Source organism: Ptychodera flava, chromosome 1, assembly GCF_041260155.1.
Source record: "Ptychodera flava strain L36383 chromosome 1, AS_Pfla_20210202, whole genome shotgun sequence".
Classification (NCBI taxonomy): domain Eukaryota; kingdom Metazoa; phylum Hemichordata; class Enteropneusta; family Ptychoderidae; genus Ptychodera; species Ptychodera flava.
The window spans coordinates 6,608,274-6,623,601 of record NC_091928.1 but is presented as its reverse complement, the minus strand read 5'-3'; the positions used below and the strand labels follow the sequence as shown (position 1 = coordinate 6,623,601).

General features: G+C 37.8%; 2 protein-coding genes across 2 annotated transcripts; one reads left to right on the top strand and one right to left on the bottom strand.

Annotated features, from left to right (window-relative positions):
* The first annotated feature begins 1,027 nt into the window (after positions 1–1,027).
* On the top strand, positions 1,028–3,358 carry LOC139127956 (amine sulfotransferase-like). Its single transcript, XM_070693845.1, has one exon. It carries the CDS (start codon positions 1,183–1,185, stop codon positions 2,104–2,106), a length of 924 nt encoding a protein of 307 aa, XP_070549946.1. The 5' UTR covers positions 1,028–1,182; the 3' UTR covers positions 2,107–3,358.
* A 3,958-nt stretch (positions 3,359–7,316) lies between these two features.
* Positions 7,317–14,236, bottom strand: LOC139127847 (spermine oxidase-like). The gene is made up of 5 exons (XM_070693737.1): positions 13,979–14,236; positions 11,131–12,005; positions 10,824–10,956; positions 9,586–9,782; positions 7,317–8,215 (listed from the first exon to the last, which is right to left on the bottom strand). The coding sequence occupies exons 1-5, from the start codon at positions 14,142–14,144 to the stop codon at positions 8,099–8,101; spliced, it is 1,488 nt and encodes a 495-aa protein (XP_070549838.1). The 5' UTR covers positions 14,145–14,236; the 3' UTR covers positions 7,317–8,098.
* Between the last annotated feature and the right edge of the window lie 1,092 nt (positions 14,237–15,328).

The following is a 15,328-nucleotide window of genomic DNA, read 5'->3' as shown; positions in this document are numbered from 1 at the left end:
AAAATCGAGTTAAAAAATTCTTTTCCTGATGACTTTTTAGATCTGTAGAGATGACTTTCCAATTTTACTATGTATAATTAGGTAGAATGCACCGCGGGAACAGATATTCGAATTCTCAAACTTTTACCTCACCTTTTTAATTTACCGCTGTCGGGGTTGATTTTGAGGCACTGGAGTACATATAGTGTTCTCCGGTTTATCGTTGTGAAAATAGGAAAGTACCATTTTGAATTTAAATTGTCGGTAAATATATTTTTGTACCAATGTCTATACCGTTACCGGGGATTTGCATTCTTGATTTCTTAAAGGTAGTGTATAACATTTCCTTGAGGAAAGTTTGGCCAAATGTATTTCATTTTCGAGGCACAAACTACTTTGAAGACCAATGCAGAGAAACTAAGACAGATTTGTTTATCTTTAAGGGACACAATATGACCCATCAACCTCCTTATATATAAACCACTCAACAATTTATCAAATGTTTAGTAAGATCAGAAGTTCCAAACTACACACGTACTTGTTAACCAAACTGACCTTTTGGTGACATAGAATGTCTGTTTCTTGATTGTTGAACACTTCTACGTCACATGTTTATATGTTTTCAGACAGCAGTGTCCTGGTTCACTTGCTAGGAGCTCAGCCTTGAACCAGTTTAAAGGTTAGTGTGACATGAAAAAACCAGAACACCGTACTTCATTAAGCCCACTAACAGGTCTTTGACATATGTTAATGCGTGTCTAATACAATATATCAGCCCTTTACATAAATACATACCTACATACATACATACGTCCATTCACCCATCTATTCATCCATCGTATTGGCCATCAAAAATGACATCCCGTGTTGTCAGTGCATTACTGTGCAATGCTACATGTATAGACCCTCTTTACAATGATCTAATATGCCAAGCACAATTTAATCGAAGCAGATGGCACGTGTTGCATGGAGACCTTCGACAAACTGGTTCTCATTCTCGATTTTTTCGACAGGGGAGTGTTCAAATTATGAGATTGACCAATCAGCGACGGATATTTCCTTCAGTTAGGGTGCCGCTTGACTAATGTAATGTTTAATCAGGTAAACTATCTCCAGGTCATAAGCGCAGTGGCATAGGGCTATCATAGCAGGGCACAGTGACTGTGTTAGTGCAACAACACAACATTGACAGAGCTTGCTAGAATGGCAACATCAGAGTGGCCGGGTTTCTTTGACGATGGATGTTACTTTATCGAGCACGCCCATGATATCAGAGCCGTTAAAGAACGTGACATTGATCGTGCTTGGGATATGCGAGAGAGCGATGTTCTAGTGGTCACTTTCCCCAAGTCGGGAACGTTGTGGATGTTGAACGTGATCTCAACGATGTATGAGGACATGAATATGTACTTGAGCCCTACTGATAAAGCCGTGCGCCTTTGTTATGTATACGAGAAGACAGATGAATTCGTGCCTGGACTGTACGGAGAACATGTCCGTTGTGTCAAGAAAAATATACCCAAAATGGCGTCTCCCCGACTTTTAGCTTGCCACATACATCCACAACACTTTCATTCTTCATGGCGGGAGGGCAACAGAAAGTGTAAAATAATTTACATAACAAGAAATCCAAAAGATGTCTGCGTTTCGTTCTATCACTTCATGAGGTCAGTTAAATTCAGCCGAATGGAACTGACCTGGGAAGGATGGGTGCAGCAGTTCGCTAAAGGCAAAGTCTGGTTCGGACCATGGTTGGAACATGTGTCGTCATGGCAAAGATACGGTCGCCAAGACAATGTTCTGCACCTGCACTATGAAGACATGAAACTCGATTTGAAGTCACAGATTTTGAGAGTGGCAGAATTCTTGGAACGACCCCTCAGCGAAGAACGCCTTGACATGGTGGTTCAACGATCTTCTGTTGCGTCGATGAGGAGTAGAGGCGTCGACTCTCGGTTGAAGGCAATTATGGACGAAGGAAGTTGGGACAGTAGTGGTGCATACATACGGAAAGGGCAAAGTGGAAATTGGAAAAATCATTTTACCGTCACTCAGAGCGAATGGTTTGATGAATACCTAAAAATGGAAATAGAGAAGAAAAGCTTGACTGTAAATTATCATAAGTAAATGATAATACACACAAGCTTTTTCCTGTCATTTCATCGTCTGAATTCACAATTTATTATTTTGATATAATTCAGAGACCGGCAGCAGGCGAAATTGGATAGCTTCACCAGCATTTTCGTCAGCTTCCGGGGATTCTAGTCAGAAACATTATGAAATCCCACATTCTCGCAGATTATTACAATATGTAATGCAATGAATGTAGATGCCTGGTGTATAAGCTAGCAAAACACAGCAATATTTTATTAAATTGCCAACAATGTTGCCCGACGTCCATTTGGACATTGTAACACCATTGTCGTATCATATACGTTGTATCATTGTTTTTCGCTTAGTAGGCCCGTCGTGTGTAATCGACGACAGCTTGCCTAACTTAACTACTTGTTCAAATAATACTATGTGTATATCACTATATGTAATCTCAAAGCGCTGTATTTTCTAAGAACTTGTCTGCTGTATTCTCAGCTACAGGTCCGTCGTTTTCCTGCATAAGGTTCCTTTGTCGTATAATAGCCAAAGAAATATACACATGTATCATTTATTACAAAATATGAATACGTTAATAAACGAATTTTACATAAATATAGTTTAAATACATAAGCGAACTAGTGTTCGATTATATTCTCTTGATATAGCTTTGCCAACACCTTTTGTCTTCCTGAAACAAAGTTGTCATCAGAAAAGTGTTGATAAGGTTACCACGAAAGAGTACTACTGGTCTTTTATTAATCAAAAATTCATTAAGCCTTGGATCACGAATAAATGGAACAGAATTCTGAATTTGAGGCCTGAGTGTGACTGGTCAAAGCTTTGGTACAAAAGTGTAATACAGGTGACAACAGAAAGGAAACTTTTAAACTTTATGTATAAATTTATACATCATATTCTTCCGAACGGTGTTAATTTGTACAGACGGAAAATAACTCCAACTAGCTTTTGTTAGATTTGTAATGTAACAAATGACATATTTCGCATGTTTATTGAATGTAAACGAGTAAAATCTTTTTTAATCAAATCGAACAATTTTTCACCAGTGAGTACAACTGTAATGTTAAAATTACAATGAATGTTTTTAGTGCGATTTAAAAAAATAACAGTAAAATGTGAATTTGCTCTGAGTATTCGCCATTTTTACTATTTATAAATCATGGATTATGTACAAAGATACAGAAGATCTCAGTAAAATCAACATCTTTGATCTTTTCATGACAGAAGTCAGAATAAAAAGGGAAAATGAAAATCCTTTCCCAATCTATATACTCATTTAATTATTCTTTGATATGTATTTTACATTAGGTGAGAATACATTTTCACTCCGTAGGTTTCAATACAAGCTGCAGATCGGCAAAGTAATGTAACAAACTGAGAGTCAATCTTTCCCTGAGACACATTCTATCTGAAGAGTTCACATTTTCACACACGTGAGCTACTGACCTACCGATGTGTTTGTCTGTCGTTGTGTGTGTGAATGTGTGTGTCTTTCTGTGTTTTGTGTCTGCCAGTGTGTTTTGTGGACGCGATATATCAAGAACCCCTTATGAGATTAGAATCAACCCTGTTGCATACATTCTATTTGGAAATGCCAGGGTACCTCATAGTACTCCATGACCTAAATTTGTTGTAGCTTCTTGTCTTCTCATGTCAAATACGGGGCGGTACTGTAGAATAAATCACGTGTCTGTAAAAACAAAGGTTGGCAACATACATCTAAGGGGTACGCAAGCCACAGAAAGAATGTGACCTCAAGTGGATTCGCTTGATGATTTGTGACACACTCACTGCATTATACATGAACACCCGGCTGCAATGATTGTGAAATAACCCTTCTGTTCACAGGGGTACATTAGAATTGAGTGCAATGCGGGATGTCTTGCTCTTGCTAGAAAGCAGGCACTGGCTAATTAGGCATGAATAGTCTGAAAAATATTAATAAATCATAATTCTGCAATATGAATATCATCAATGAAATTGTTTGCATTTCACATCCGCTTTGAGCTTTCGATCTACTCTAATACTTGGGAAATGATTGGATAAATCAAATGACACGATGTGGCAGTCATCTTCAGGGCGTCCCCTTTTATACCTGTCACGATGCCTCAAAGACTGCAAGGTCGCGTGACCCGTACCTGTCGGGTGAAATTTTCATGTGTTGTAGAGAAGGAAGGAGGTTAAACTGAGATGAAATTTTAAAAATGATTGTATCTTTGATAATACCATAATAATTATTATTTATGTAATATTTCTCAGACTTTTCACACCTTGTTAGAGATTCTTTGGATTGCTTAATCAAATTGTAACATATCAAGATTAAGACTGGTGAATTATGTAGGTCTTCAAGGTATAGTTCGTTCCTTGAAAATGAAAGATATAGATTTGCCCAAACTTTCTCAAGATACTACCCTTTCGAAATCAAGAATAAAAATCAAGGGTTCTGGTTGGTACTTGAGAAACAAATTACCCAATGATACTTACCGAAAATCAAAATTGAAATGGTCACCATCCCTGTGTAAACACTGTGGGGATTTTTTTTAATTTGAATCACAACAACAGCCGGAGAAAACGTTATATACCCCTTTGCTTCAAAATGAACCCGAGAGTCGTTGACCAAAAGAGTATTGTAATGTTTGAGTATTCGCGAATATCAGTTCCCGATGTGCATTCTACCTTAATAAATACGGTGAAATTTGAAAGTCATCTCTACAGCTCTAGGGCCTACAGATAGAAAAAGTCAACAGGAAAGAAGTTTTTGACTCGTAATTTTTTCACAATAGTTAACTGGTTTGTAGCTTGTTTTGCAGTCTCTAGAATAAATAAATGCAGTTTTTACAATCTTCATTTTGTGCAAATCAGAAATTTAAATTTCTCCCTCTTACATAACACTGGTTGTCATTTCTGATAGCCAATACAGTGTGTGTATGTAAAGGGCTTATATATCGTATTAGACACGCATAAGATGTGTCAAAAACCTCCCGTAGGTGGACTTGATGGACTAGGCTGTTCTGTTTTTTTTTTCACATCACACCAAACTTTAGCAGAGCTGGTTCGAGGATTGCATACCCTGCAAATAAACAAGGACACCTCTTTATGATAACATATAACGTTGTGACATAGCAGTGTATAAAGATCAAAGAATATACTCTCTATTCTACCTTAGGGTCAGTTTGGTACGCACGTAAACGTTTGACCTAAAACTTACGAATTCACCACAAACATAAATTTCAGCGGTTGATATTAGTGGGTTTATCGATTGTATTGTAACCTCAAGTGGTCAACAAATCTTGGAGATGTTTGAAATCCACGATTGTCCTTGAAATCTTCCAGATGTTTTCTTGCTTAAGATCTACTACAAAATTCATAAGACAGTGTTTTATCATTCTGAACATATCTGAATTCTAAACAAATAGTCATGGAAATTAATATTTATTGTGTAAACCTCACTTTTGATTTTGATTACAAATTTGTCACAAGTTAATTTGGCGAACTATTGTTTGGTACCAAAGAAAACAACTTCTGTTTTGTTATCATTAAATTTCAACCTACGTTCAAACATCCAATTTTGAATATCACAACAGAGTTTTCTACACATTCCAGTGCTGTGGTTTGATCATCAGCTCTCAGTGCAAAAACTTTCAACAGCTGTGTATCCTCTGCATAACCATGACAGTATAATAAATGTTTGTTTATGATATGGAACAGTGTACTCGAATAAGCTGTAAACAGAACCGTCCAAGGCAAGATCCTTGTGGAACACCAAATCTGATACCACACTTTTCAGACAAATTGTCGGATATCAATAAATGATTACCAGTAAGTAAATTGAGATATCTATATAGCATATTTAGAACTTATCAAATCAGGTCCAAGGCACTTCAGGAGCAGCTATCAATTAGAAGTCTACATTCTGTTGTAATTTGACGATGATACCATGGCAACATACATCTAGTGAATATTAATATATTCAAATGAACACTCCTTTTATGTTGACTAAGCGAGGCACTGTGACTTTGCTGATAAGCTTATCTGCACACTGTTATGTGTCTTGTGAAATCAATGGCTCTCAACCTGTAAATAACATGACGTATCGTCAGAATGAGCATTTCTCGAAGACTGATCTTCTCATACTGTTGTCATTACCTGATTTAAAATTGAATGATTTTTTTTGCAGATATACTCCTCAATGCCTGGTTTTCAAATTACATTTGTTGGCATTGACTATTTATGTGGTGCTTATCCTCTGCTCTCCTTTTATCTTCAGTCCAGTTAACCCTTTGAGTATTTACTTTTATTCTGCCAAAATTTTAGTGCAACATTTTACCAATTTTACATTTTTTTTTCTGTAATTCTTTTGATAATTTTGGACCAATTGGATATCATATTTCATTGGCTAATGTTTTTTATCAAAATTAAGTCAAAAATCTGAAAAAAATGATTGGGGTATATTCTATAAAGGTGACAAAAATTGATTTTGCCACTCAAAGGGTTAATCAATGTTTATGTGAAGATGAACTACCACTTCGTGCCCCACAGTGTTTTTGTTGAGGTTGGGGAATATTGGTAAATGATTTGGGAACCCCGGTAACATTGCTGCTGTTCCCTAATCAGATTGCATTGATACCAAGGGGAACCCCAGTAAAATGACTGGGGAACCTCGGTAACATTTACTTACTGCCCTTATTAACACTGCCTCAGATTGGCATACAAGAAGTATGCATCTATTCAGGGTAGGTGACCTACAATTTACAAGTCACTGATCTTCAGTTCTGCCCTAGGGTCAATCAATATGAGAGGAATTTTGCACAAGACAGCATTCTCTCTCCCCCTCAGACTATTCCAAGCAATGTATCTTCTTGGTACCCTGTCCCTCAACATGGATACCTCAACACTTACTGAGAGAAAAGTTTGTCAATGTCTAGGAGTGGACTTCAAATTACTTAAATTTTACTACTCTTCACACAGCTTTCTTACACATACATAAGCTGCCATCTACCTTCTCCACATAATTTTTTACTACCTGCCACTGATGAAATCGGATATTTACCGACCAATTGAAAAACTGCACAGTTATTGCTTGATTTCTTTAAGGATTTCCCTGGATTTTCTCTATTTATTTATTTTATTCATACTCCTACACTCTAAACTTTGGGATAAACTAGGGCCCTATGGGGGTTGTCAGAATGCCAACATGCATGGATAAGACAGCAATCATGGACTCCTTTGGTATTTAAAGAGGTTTTATTGGTAACAGTGATGTACAGTTACAGTGCTTGTCTAGCCTTAAATTATGGGTACTTTTTTGAAACACAAGTGCTTCTCAAGTTTTTTATTATGGTCTCCAATCTGATTAAGATCAGATGTAGAGATGGCGACGTTTCCAACTTTGCTTCTTCTTTGCTGTTCTGTCACTTCACTACATCTGACACATTGCCACAGAAGATCATGTTCAGATCTCAAGCTTTTGTAGGAACCAATCATGTTGTGTTTTTAAAGACAATGATGCAATTTATAACAAGTGGTAGTTGTTAACCTGTTTCTGATTGGTCGGCCGCACTGGTTGATGCATGAGATTGAATGCAATCACCTATGGCAGTGGCTTAGAAGTAATATTAAAAGCAACTATCAGTTGATGACAACAGCAAAGAACAACGAAAGGTGGAGACCTTGCCATCTCTACATCTGATTTTAATCAGATTACATGGTCTGGTACTAAGAGCAAAACAATTTATATATCCAATGTTTTTGTGTTTGCTTTGTATGAACTTGCTTTTCCCAGCACTGTGTTCTTCGTTTGTCAGGTGACAGGCATGTGAATGTTTTTGTGTAAATTATGAGACTGGCTCAAATGTTTGGAGTAGCTTTAGCTCTGAGGATGTTTTTCCATATTCTTAAATGCCCTATCCTTAGACAGAGTTGTTGCTATGTGACCCGGTAGATATGACATCATCTTCCTAACTTTGACCTTGACAATAAGACATCACAGGCGATGAAAACACTGCATCTACTTCTCTGTACTGTAAAGTGAAATGATGTGATCTGCCTCTCTTTGGCCTGACAGCAAGGCACCATGGGTAGTGGAGTAGAACGTGTTGTGTGTTGCTTCACCAGCAAACAGAACCTGAGTAGATGAAAGGGAAAGAGAGCCATAGTAGAATTACTGTGACTGAGTTGTCATTGTCTGTGTGTCTCTGTGGAGTGTGAAATGATTCATTTCTTGGTCAATTGAAACATATCAAATTGCACATTTATTGTTAACTCTGGAATTAGCTGCGATATTTTTGTCCCGCACCCTAAAACAGCTTGGTAATACTAAAATGTATGTGAAAGTCATAAGTGAGGTACAAGATACATCTGTAAGCAATGACTATAACAAAAACAAATCTAAATTTAAATGCCATTTACTGATTCAATGCAAGCGCACTTCTGAATATATTGATGCTTTTAAAGTGTTTACATATCAATATAGATACTTCTTACAGAATCATCTCATATTGAAATTTGAAGTTTTTTCTGATCCTTTAAGCCAATTTCAACTATTATGATTAGATTATTCCTGCTTTGAGAAAACATATTAAGTGAAAAATTGAAACAAATATTTCTCAAATCCTACTTCTCCCATCAGCATGTACGCATAAACTGTGTAAAATGTTTCCCTGTGCAGACAAAATTATTTGATCTGAGATCATTACAGCTTACAATTTGGTTTCTCACAAATCAAGAACCTTCCCTTTAGGATTGAAGTATGCATTTAAAGGGCAAGTAGTTGTAGACCCTTGATAATTAGTTTTGTTTTTATGTCAACTGCAGTATCTTGTACTTCACCCAAAGCATGTTGAGATACACAGTATTCAGCTTGTCAACCTAGCCTGTATATGTGTAGACTGCATTGTTACTGTTGATATGTGAATTTGGTCTAGACTAGAATTCAATTGAAAAACAATATCAGTGCCAGAGGGCGTTTCAACATTTGTTGGGGAGTAGAGCAAGAGCTTGCAATTGACATACAAAACAAAAACAGTGAAAAAATTATCAAAAGTTACAGCTACTGGCTCTTTAAGCAATAAGTTTTGTAGACATCGTACATAAATTTGGCAAGAGTCAGATATCTCCTTACTTGCCAGAACCTCTAGTTTTGAGAAGGACCCGTACTTTTTTAAATAGAGGACCAAATGACAGTCTTCTCATCAGCAATTGCCGATTAGACCCCCAGCAGACAGTCAAAGAATTACTTGATGCCAGTGAATTATCATTGAAGTTTATGACCTTGCGTCTACTGATGAGCAATGATTAGAAATATCTATAACAGTGATCACTTCATTCTGTGTTTGATAAACATGATGCACTATCGGCCAGTGATCAACTGCTTTTCTTCCTTTATGTAAATTAATTGATGTACGACTGATGGACAGAGCTTTTGAGCAATTCTCAGAATGACTCAGTGACCTCAGACAATCTGAAGGCTAGATACAATCCTATGTCCATTCTTACCTGTGATTTCAAAGAATGTGTTGAACTTTCCTCTTCATAGGGTAAAGGCTTGGCCAGAATATCTATATCATCTCCGCTTGAATCCACAGCAACATAGGAGTATGACCCCCTGATATATGGTTGGCTGTTCCAAGAGGTTTTTATAACCCTACAAGGCTCCGGTATGTTAGGTTTGTTCAGAAATCTTCTTAAAATTGCTGGAGAAAGAACAAACTATTTAAGAATCAAAATAATCTGCTTACTTCAACAATGTCAACAACAAGCCCTTTCTTTTTGACAATTTGAGAGCTAACATTTTCGCAGCATTGCAAATAACTTACTGTCAGCTTGCCTGCCTGTGGTTAGGGAATCGTTTGCTGGGCTGGTGAAAATTTACAGTTGCCTGCCCAACAGACAGATGGAAATAATTTCCCATGTTTACTTTGCTGAGATCAGCATACAGCATGCCAGACACAATCATCAGGGCAGGTGCTATTTCAGTAGGGCAAGCAACTTTCTAAAGTTAACTGCCTGGATGACGGGTTCCATAAATTTTCTACGATGACGGTTTTGGCAAGCAGTGGCTGAAATACCTTGACATGTATGTTGTATGTTGGAAGGTCACACATATATTACTATATCACATTTCAGACATTAGTGGCACCCCAAGCAAGGCAGTATACACTACCACCTAAAAGACGTAGCCTAACAAAGATGCATTGACATTTCTGCCTCGTGTCACAATGACATACATGTACTTTCACATTACAAAAGTTAGGTCCACAATGGTTCACCAAGCTATGATAAATATCTTGCTAAATGTTTCTTTTGCATTATTCTTTAATTTTGGATTCAAGTATAGTTATCCTGTGTGTTAAATTATCCATCCGTATTTTGCTTAGTTCATGTGAAAAAATATGGTAAATCACCAATCTTGGCAAGTTGATATATACTAGTGTAGGCATATCTCACAGCGATACCATTGCTTGGTGTATGGAAAGTTATACTTGAATGACCAATACCTGTCCTTAAATCATGATATTTGTGTTGTTATGAGCCCCTTAGTTTCATCTGCAGCTCTGTAGCATCCAATGATGGTCACAGAATTCTGTACTGACCTTCCAATCTGACTCCACATAATGCATTTTTTGTGTCAAAATACTGGATTTTTGAGACCATGCACCATCAAAAATACCCAGATATATAAAGGTCAAATAGGGGTCATGAGAAGAGCCCACTGTGATATTCAATACTGATACCTGTACAAGTCTTGCTGACTTCTTCATTAGAGAGCCTCTCCATGTGTTCAGCCTCTTGTCCACTCAGCCACGCCATCAGAACATTGGGCACACGATTCTCAACACGGATGTTATACATTTTATGGTACCATTGCTTTTTAGAATAAGAATACACATTATTGTTCGAGATGACTCAATTTTGAAGTATATTAACATATTCATGTATGGGACACAAAAACATAGTTTCTCTACATGGTAATCACTTTTGTAAAGAGCAAAATGTCCTAAAAACAGGTAAAGCTTAGATCAAAGGGAAATTCAGTCCCACCTTTGATGAACTGATTTCTCCACTATGAATATCAATCTTCTTATCCCATATGAGTTGACAACCTACAAATTCACCTGGCCATGTGCCTTCTTTGTACTCCAGGTATATCTTCCCAACAGTTCCAAATCCAAGAACTTTAATTGCACGTAGTTTATCATCTGGTAGCATTGGCCGGAACAAACCTCTAGCATTTTCCTTTAGGAATCCCAATGAACACGTCATAATCACGTGATCAGCAGTTAACATGTCTCCGTTTTCGCACTCAATGGACACTGGTCTTGAATCTTGCCTGTCCATCTTCCAGTTTACGCACTTTACAGCCTTGTTTGTCTTAACAGTTCCTTCCGGCAGGTTGTCCAGAATCGCCTGGACTATGGATCGGTAGCCTGAGGGGAATATTGCATCACCTCCACCTAACCCCTGATACTGGCCAAACGGAATCAGAGCAACATCATCCATAGTATGACATCCACTGATGCAACATTCTAGGTTAAGATGCCAATTGAGAACACATTCCCAAAGTATTCTTTCGTCCAATGAGAAAGATTCCTTTGCAACTAGGCTATCAAAATCCTGTTTCACAAACTGACCAACACTGAGTATTGGCGGAAGAGGGCGCTGTTCCTTATGATCACAATTTCTTGACTTCGTATTGAAGAAGCCTTCAGCCTCTGTACAGCTCTGCTTATACAGTGCTCTAACTCTCTTAATGATTTCTTTGTCTACTTCTTTGCCTTGAGTGTCAAAGGCTTTGCCAGAATTGAAGGCAGTTGAAAAGTTCTTGTTAAAGAATCCTCGTCTTTCAGCAATATCAGAGATGGGATTGCCTATTTTGCCATGAATCCAGTTTGCTCCCATTTCAAGAATACCGTTTTCTGAAATGAGAAATATGCAATTGAGTGAAACCATTTGGTGACTGAGAAAAGCCTAGTGTAGTCATTGATACTTTCATAACTGCAACTCGATGGACTCTTCATATTTTGAGATAGGGTCCCTGCCTGAATCAGACACATTGGTTGGCCAGCGAAGATTAAATGATTTTTTTAATTTGTAGGCTATTAAATTTCAAAATGAATTTCTAGTTTACAGTATGAAATTATTTATCACAGGTTTTATTTTTCCCCTCAGCAGCAACCAGCCAAATTTGGAGAATTGTATTTTAAATTATAGCACATGATAGCAAGGGCAAGAATACAATTGTCTCGTGCACATAGGATGGCGCCACAGGCTCTTGTGGGCTGTGGCTGGTTAGTCTGCTTGATCGATTGATCGATCCTCCTCTTGATCTAACGATCGTGTGTGATGTACTCTTTGCTGTGCCCTCCACGCAACTTAAGGGGGCGTTGCACCCAACACAGAGCGTATTTTGCTAAAAAATCACTTTTTCGCAAATATTCATTCAGTTTTAATTAATTTGTTAACCCAAGATTAAAATAATGGTTGGGTTCACCTTTTCGCTTTTCAAGAAGTCGTAAGTTGCGTGATAAAGAAGTTTAATTTATGCTAATGTATGCAAATCACACAATTTCCTGGCCTCTTTTTCCCCCAAATTTCAAAATTTCCAAAGATTTAACTCCACTCTGGCTGGGTCAAATTTTCTGAAATTTTCACATTATGTTGCACATAAGCTGCAACTTTTGACATTATTTTCATGATTTTACATTTAGATTAAAATTAGTTCATAGAAATGTTCTTACTCAGAGATGCTTACTTAAGTATAATTATCCACTGAATGCGACTGCATGGGGAGGATTCAGGAAGACAAATAATAAACGGGTGCTGCACCCAAATATGGCTACCATACAACTACATGATAAACAGAATAAATGGTGCATGTACACATACATGGTGCAACCGACTGAAAGGACGGGAAAGGGATTCACTCTACTTCGACAAATTTCCTGCAAAATTTTGAAAATGGCAGGAAATTGAAAATGAACAAAACTCTGTTCAATTTTTTGCCTATTCTGCCACAAGCAAACGTTGTTGAGGCATGACTATGTCGTTAAATTTGCAGATTGCAATGAATATCTGAGGAGGAAGTTAGAGGTACTTTGAGGTTGGACAAATTTCGCAGAGTTGCAGCTCATGGGCCTTTAAATGCTATATAACAAAACGACTATTTTGTTTGGCAATAAAATTCTTACATTTTGAATAACGACATTGCATTTTAATTTTGCAAATCCTTGCCATTTTAGAATGAGGATAGATAATGCAAAATAAAACAGTTATTTTATTCTGCATATACTCTTCTTTCGACTGAAATATTACATTCAGAAAATAGCGTCAACTTTGACTTAAATTAATTTTTATCATCAATACAAAAATTGAGGTTTTTTACCCCAAATATACACCCACTTCATCCTGTAACTACTGCTACCATACTAAACTTTAGCATCTCTGCTTTTTGAAAAGATATAGTATGAGGGGGTTTCCTTGTCATCTTTGATGAGAAATATTGCTGTGAAAAAAACTGTGTTAGCAACATGCAGCTCCACCTTAGACAGCCCAGCGTACAGGTCTGTGTGTTCCCGGCGTTATACGGCCTCCGAGGTTTGCAGTCACAGGTGCTTAAATCAACCAGTGATCACGAAGCCTCCTGTAAACGTACATGATTTAAGCACCTGTGTTTGCAGTGGCCAGTGGAGGGTTGCTGCAATAATTGTAGCCCAAGTGGAGGGCAGATCGAGTACGCAATCGATAGATCAAGCAGACGATAGAATCGGTCGAGCAAACTACCGAGCCCACATGCGGGATGGTCTGGTAATATCGATGATGCCAGACTCCTTTACCGGTCTGGGGATGGACCCGGACGGACCCACCGACGCATCTAGAGACTCAGACTTACCGAGTTGAAGAGTATGTATACGTCCTCCGATGCGATCTGTTGCTTCCAGTATGGTCACGTCGTTGATTCCCTGTTCCGTGAGTCGTTCAGCCGCTGCAAGACCAGCGATCCCAGCTCCGACAATCACTACCTTTGGATTAAGTTGAGTGAGTTTAGGAGACGACATGGTTTTGTTGTGAAACTTAATCCTTGATGCGTGCACCTTCGCAGCAGCCGGGCGAGCTTCAATAAAACCGGAAACGACTGCCCAGGTATCTGTAAATTAATTAAGCACCCCTAAGACGCTGAAAATTCTAGAGTTCATCACCAGCTCCAGGAAAAAAAATATGCGCACGTTCACCGTCTTGCGTGGACCTCAGAAGCCATTCATCTTCTGCGCAAAATATAGAAATAATTATGAAGTATGAATACTATTAATAAAATCAGATTAGTGTTTGATCAGAATTGAGCTTCCTATCCCGTTCTGCAATACTTGTAAAATCATTAACAGGTTTACGAAGTTTCCTTTCTGCTCTGCAGGATATGGAAACGTCACTCAACGCTGATGGGATCGCACTTGACAAAACCGTTACCTTTTAATTAATGGTGTGTCTAATCACAGTTCGTCGTGGGCTATTCAGCTCTGGGACTATTCGCCCCATAGACGAGTGTACAGAAGCGAGAAACATTTAAGGGTTGTTTCTCGCTTCTGTACACTCGTCTATGGGGCGAATAGTCCCAGAGCTGAATAATCAATCAATCAATCAATCAATCTTTTATTACTCAACACACACTGACAGAGAGTGTGGTATGGTACATTTCAGATGAAAGAACAACATGTCCAAAACTGAACACCATCAAATGGATATTAAAATCCAAGTAAATTGAATTGAAGTACAATTTATAACTCTGACTGTATTACAGTAGAAACAGCTAACTGTAGGTAGCTACTGGAGGGGTCAGCAAACACCAGAATTCCTTATAAATATCGCAAGGTTTAGAAAATTCTGTTCCATAATCTTTTTCATCTCTTCTACTTTTTCTTCGACACTCATAGTGATAGAAAGGTCTGTTCCGCTTTTCTGGCACAAAATCAATCTCTCAGAAATATGACACTTGCATGTGAATAAAAAGTGAAACTCATCATCTATTACATTACTATCACATCTCAAGCAAATTCTTTCATTTAAAGGTAAATGAGGTTTACATTTCCTACCAATTTCAACACGCAAATTATGATCACTCAGTCTATATTTTGTTAAACTTCTACGTAACCTGAAATCTGAAATATCTCTTAAATATTTTTCAAAACCAAACTTGGTCTTGAAGATTCTATAAGTGGGTAGTGTTTGTTACCACTTCCATTCTTCC

What these genes read in the sequence shown, in the direction of transcription:
- LOC139127847 (XM_070693737.1), bottom strand. Translation starts at nt 14,144, where the DNA reads ATGTCGTCTCCTAAACTCACTCAACTTAATCCAAAGGTAGTGATTGTC. An exon ending in TATACATACTCTTCAACTCG is followed by an intron (nt 12,006 to 13,978) that starts GTAAGTCTGAGT and finishes TTCTCATTTCAG; the next exon opens with AAAACGGTATTCTTGAAATG. An exon ending in AGTCAGCAAGACTTGTACAG is followed by an intron (nt 9,783 to 10,823) that starts GTATCAGTATTG and finishes TTCTTTCTCCAG; the next exon opens with CAATTTTAAGAAGATTTCTG.
- LOC139127956 (XM_070693845.1), top strand. Translation starts at nt 1,183, where the DNA reads ATGGCAACATCAGAGTGGCCGGGTTTCTTTGACGATGGATGTTACTTT.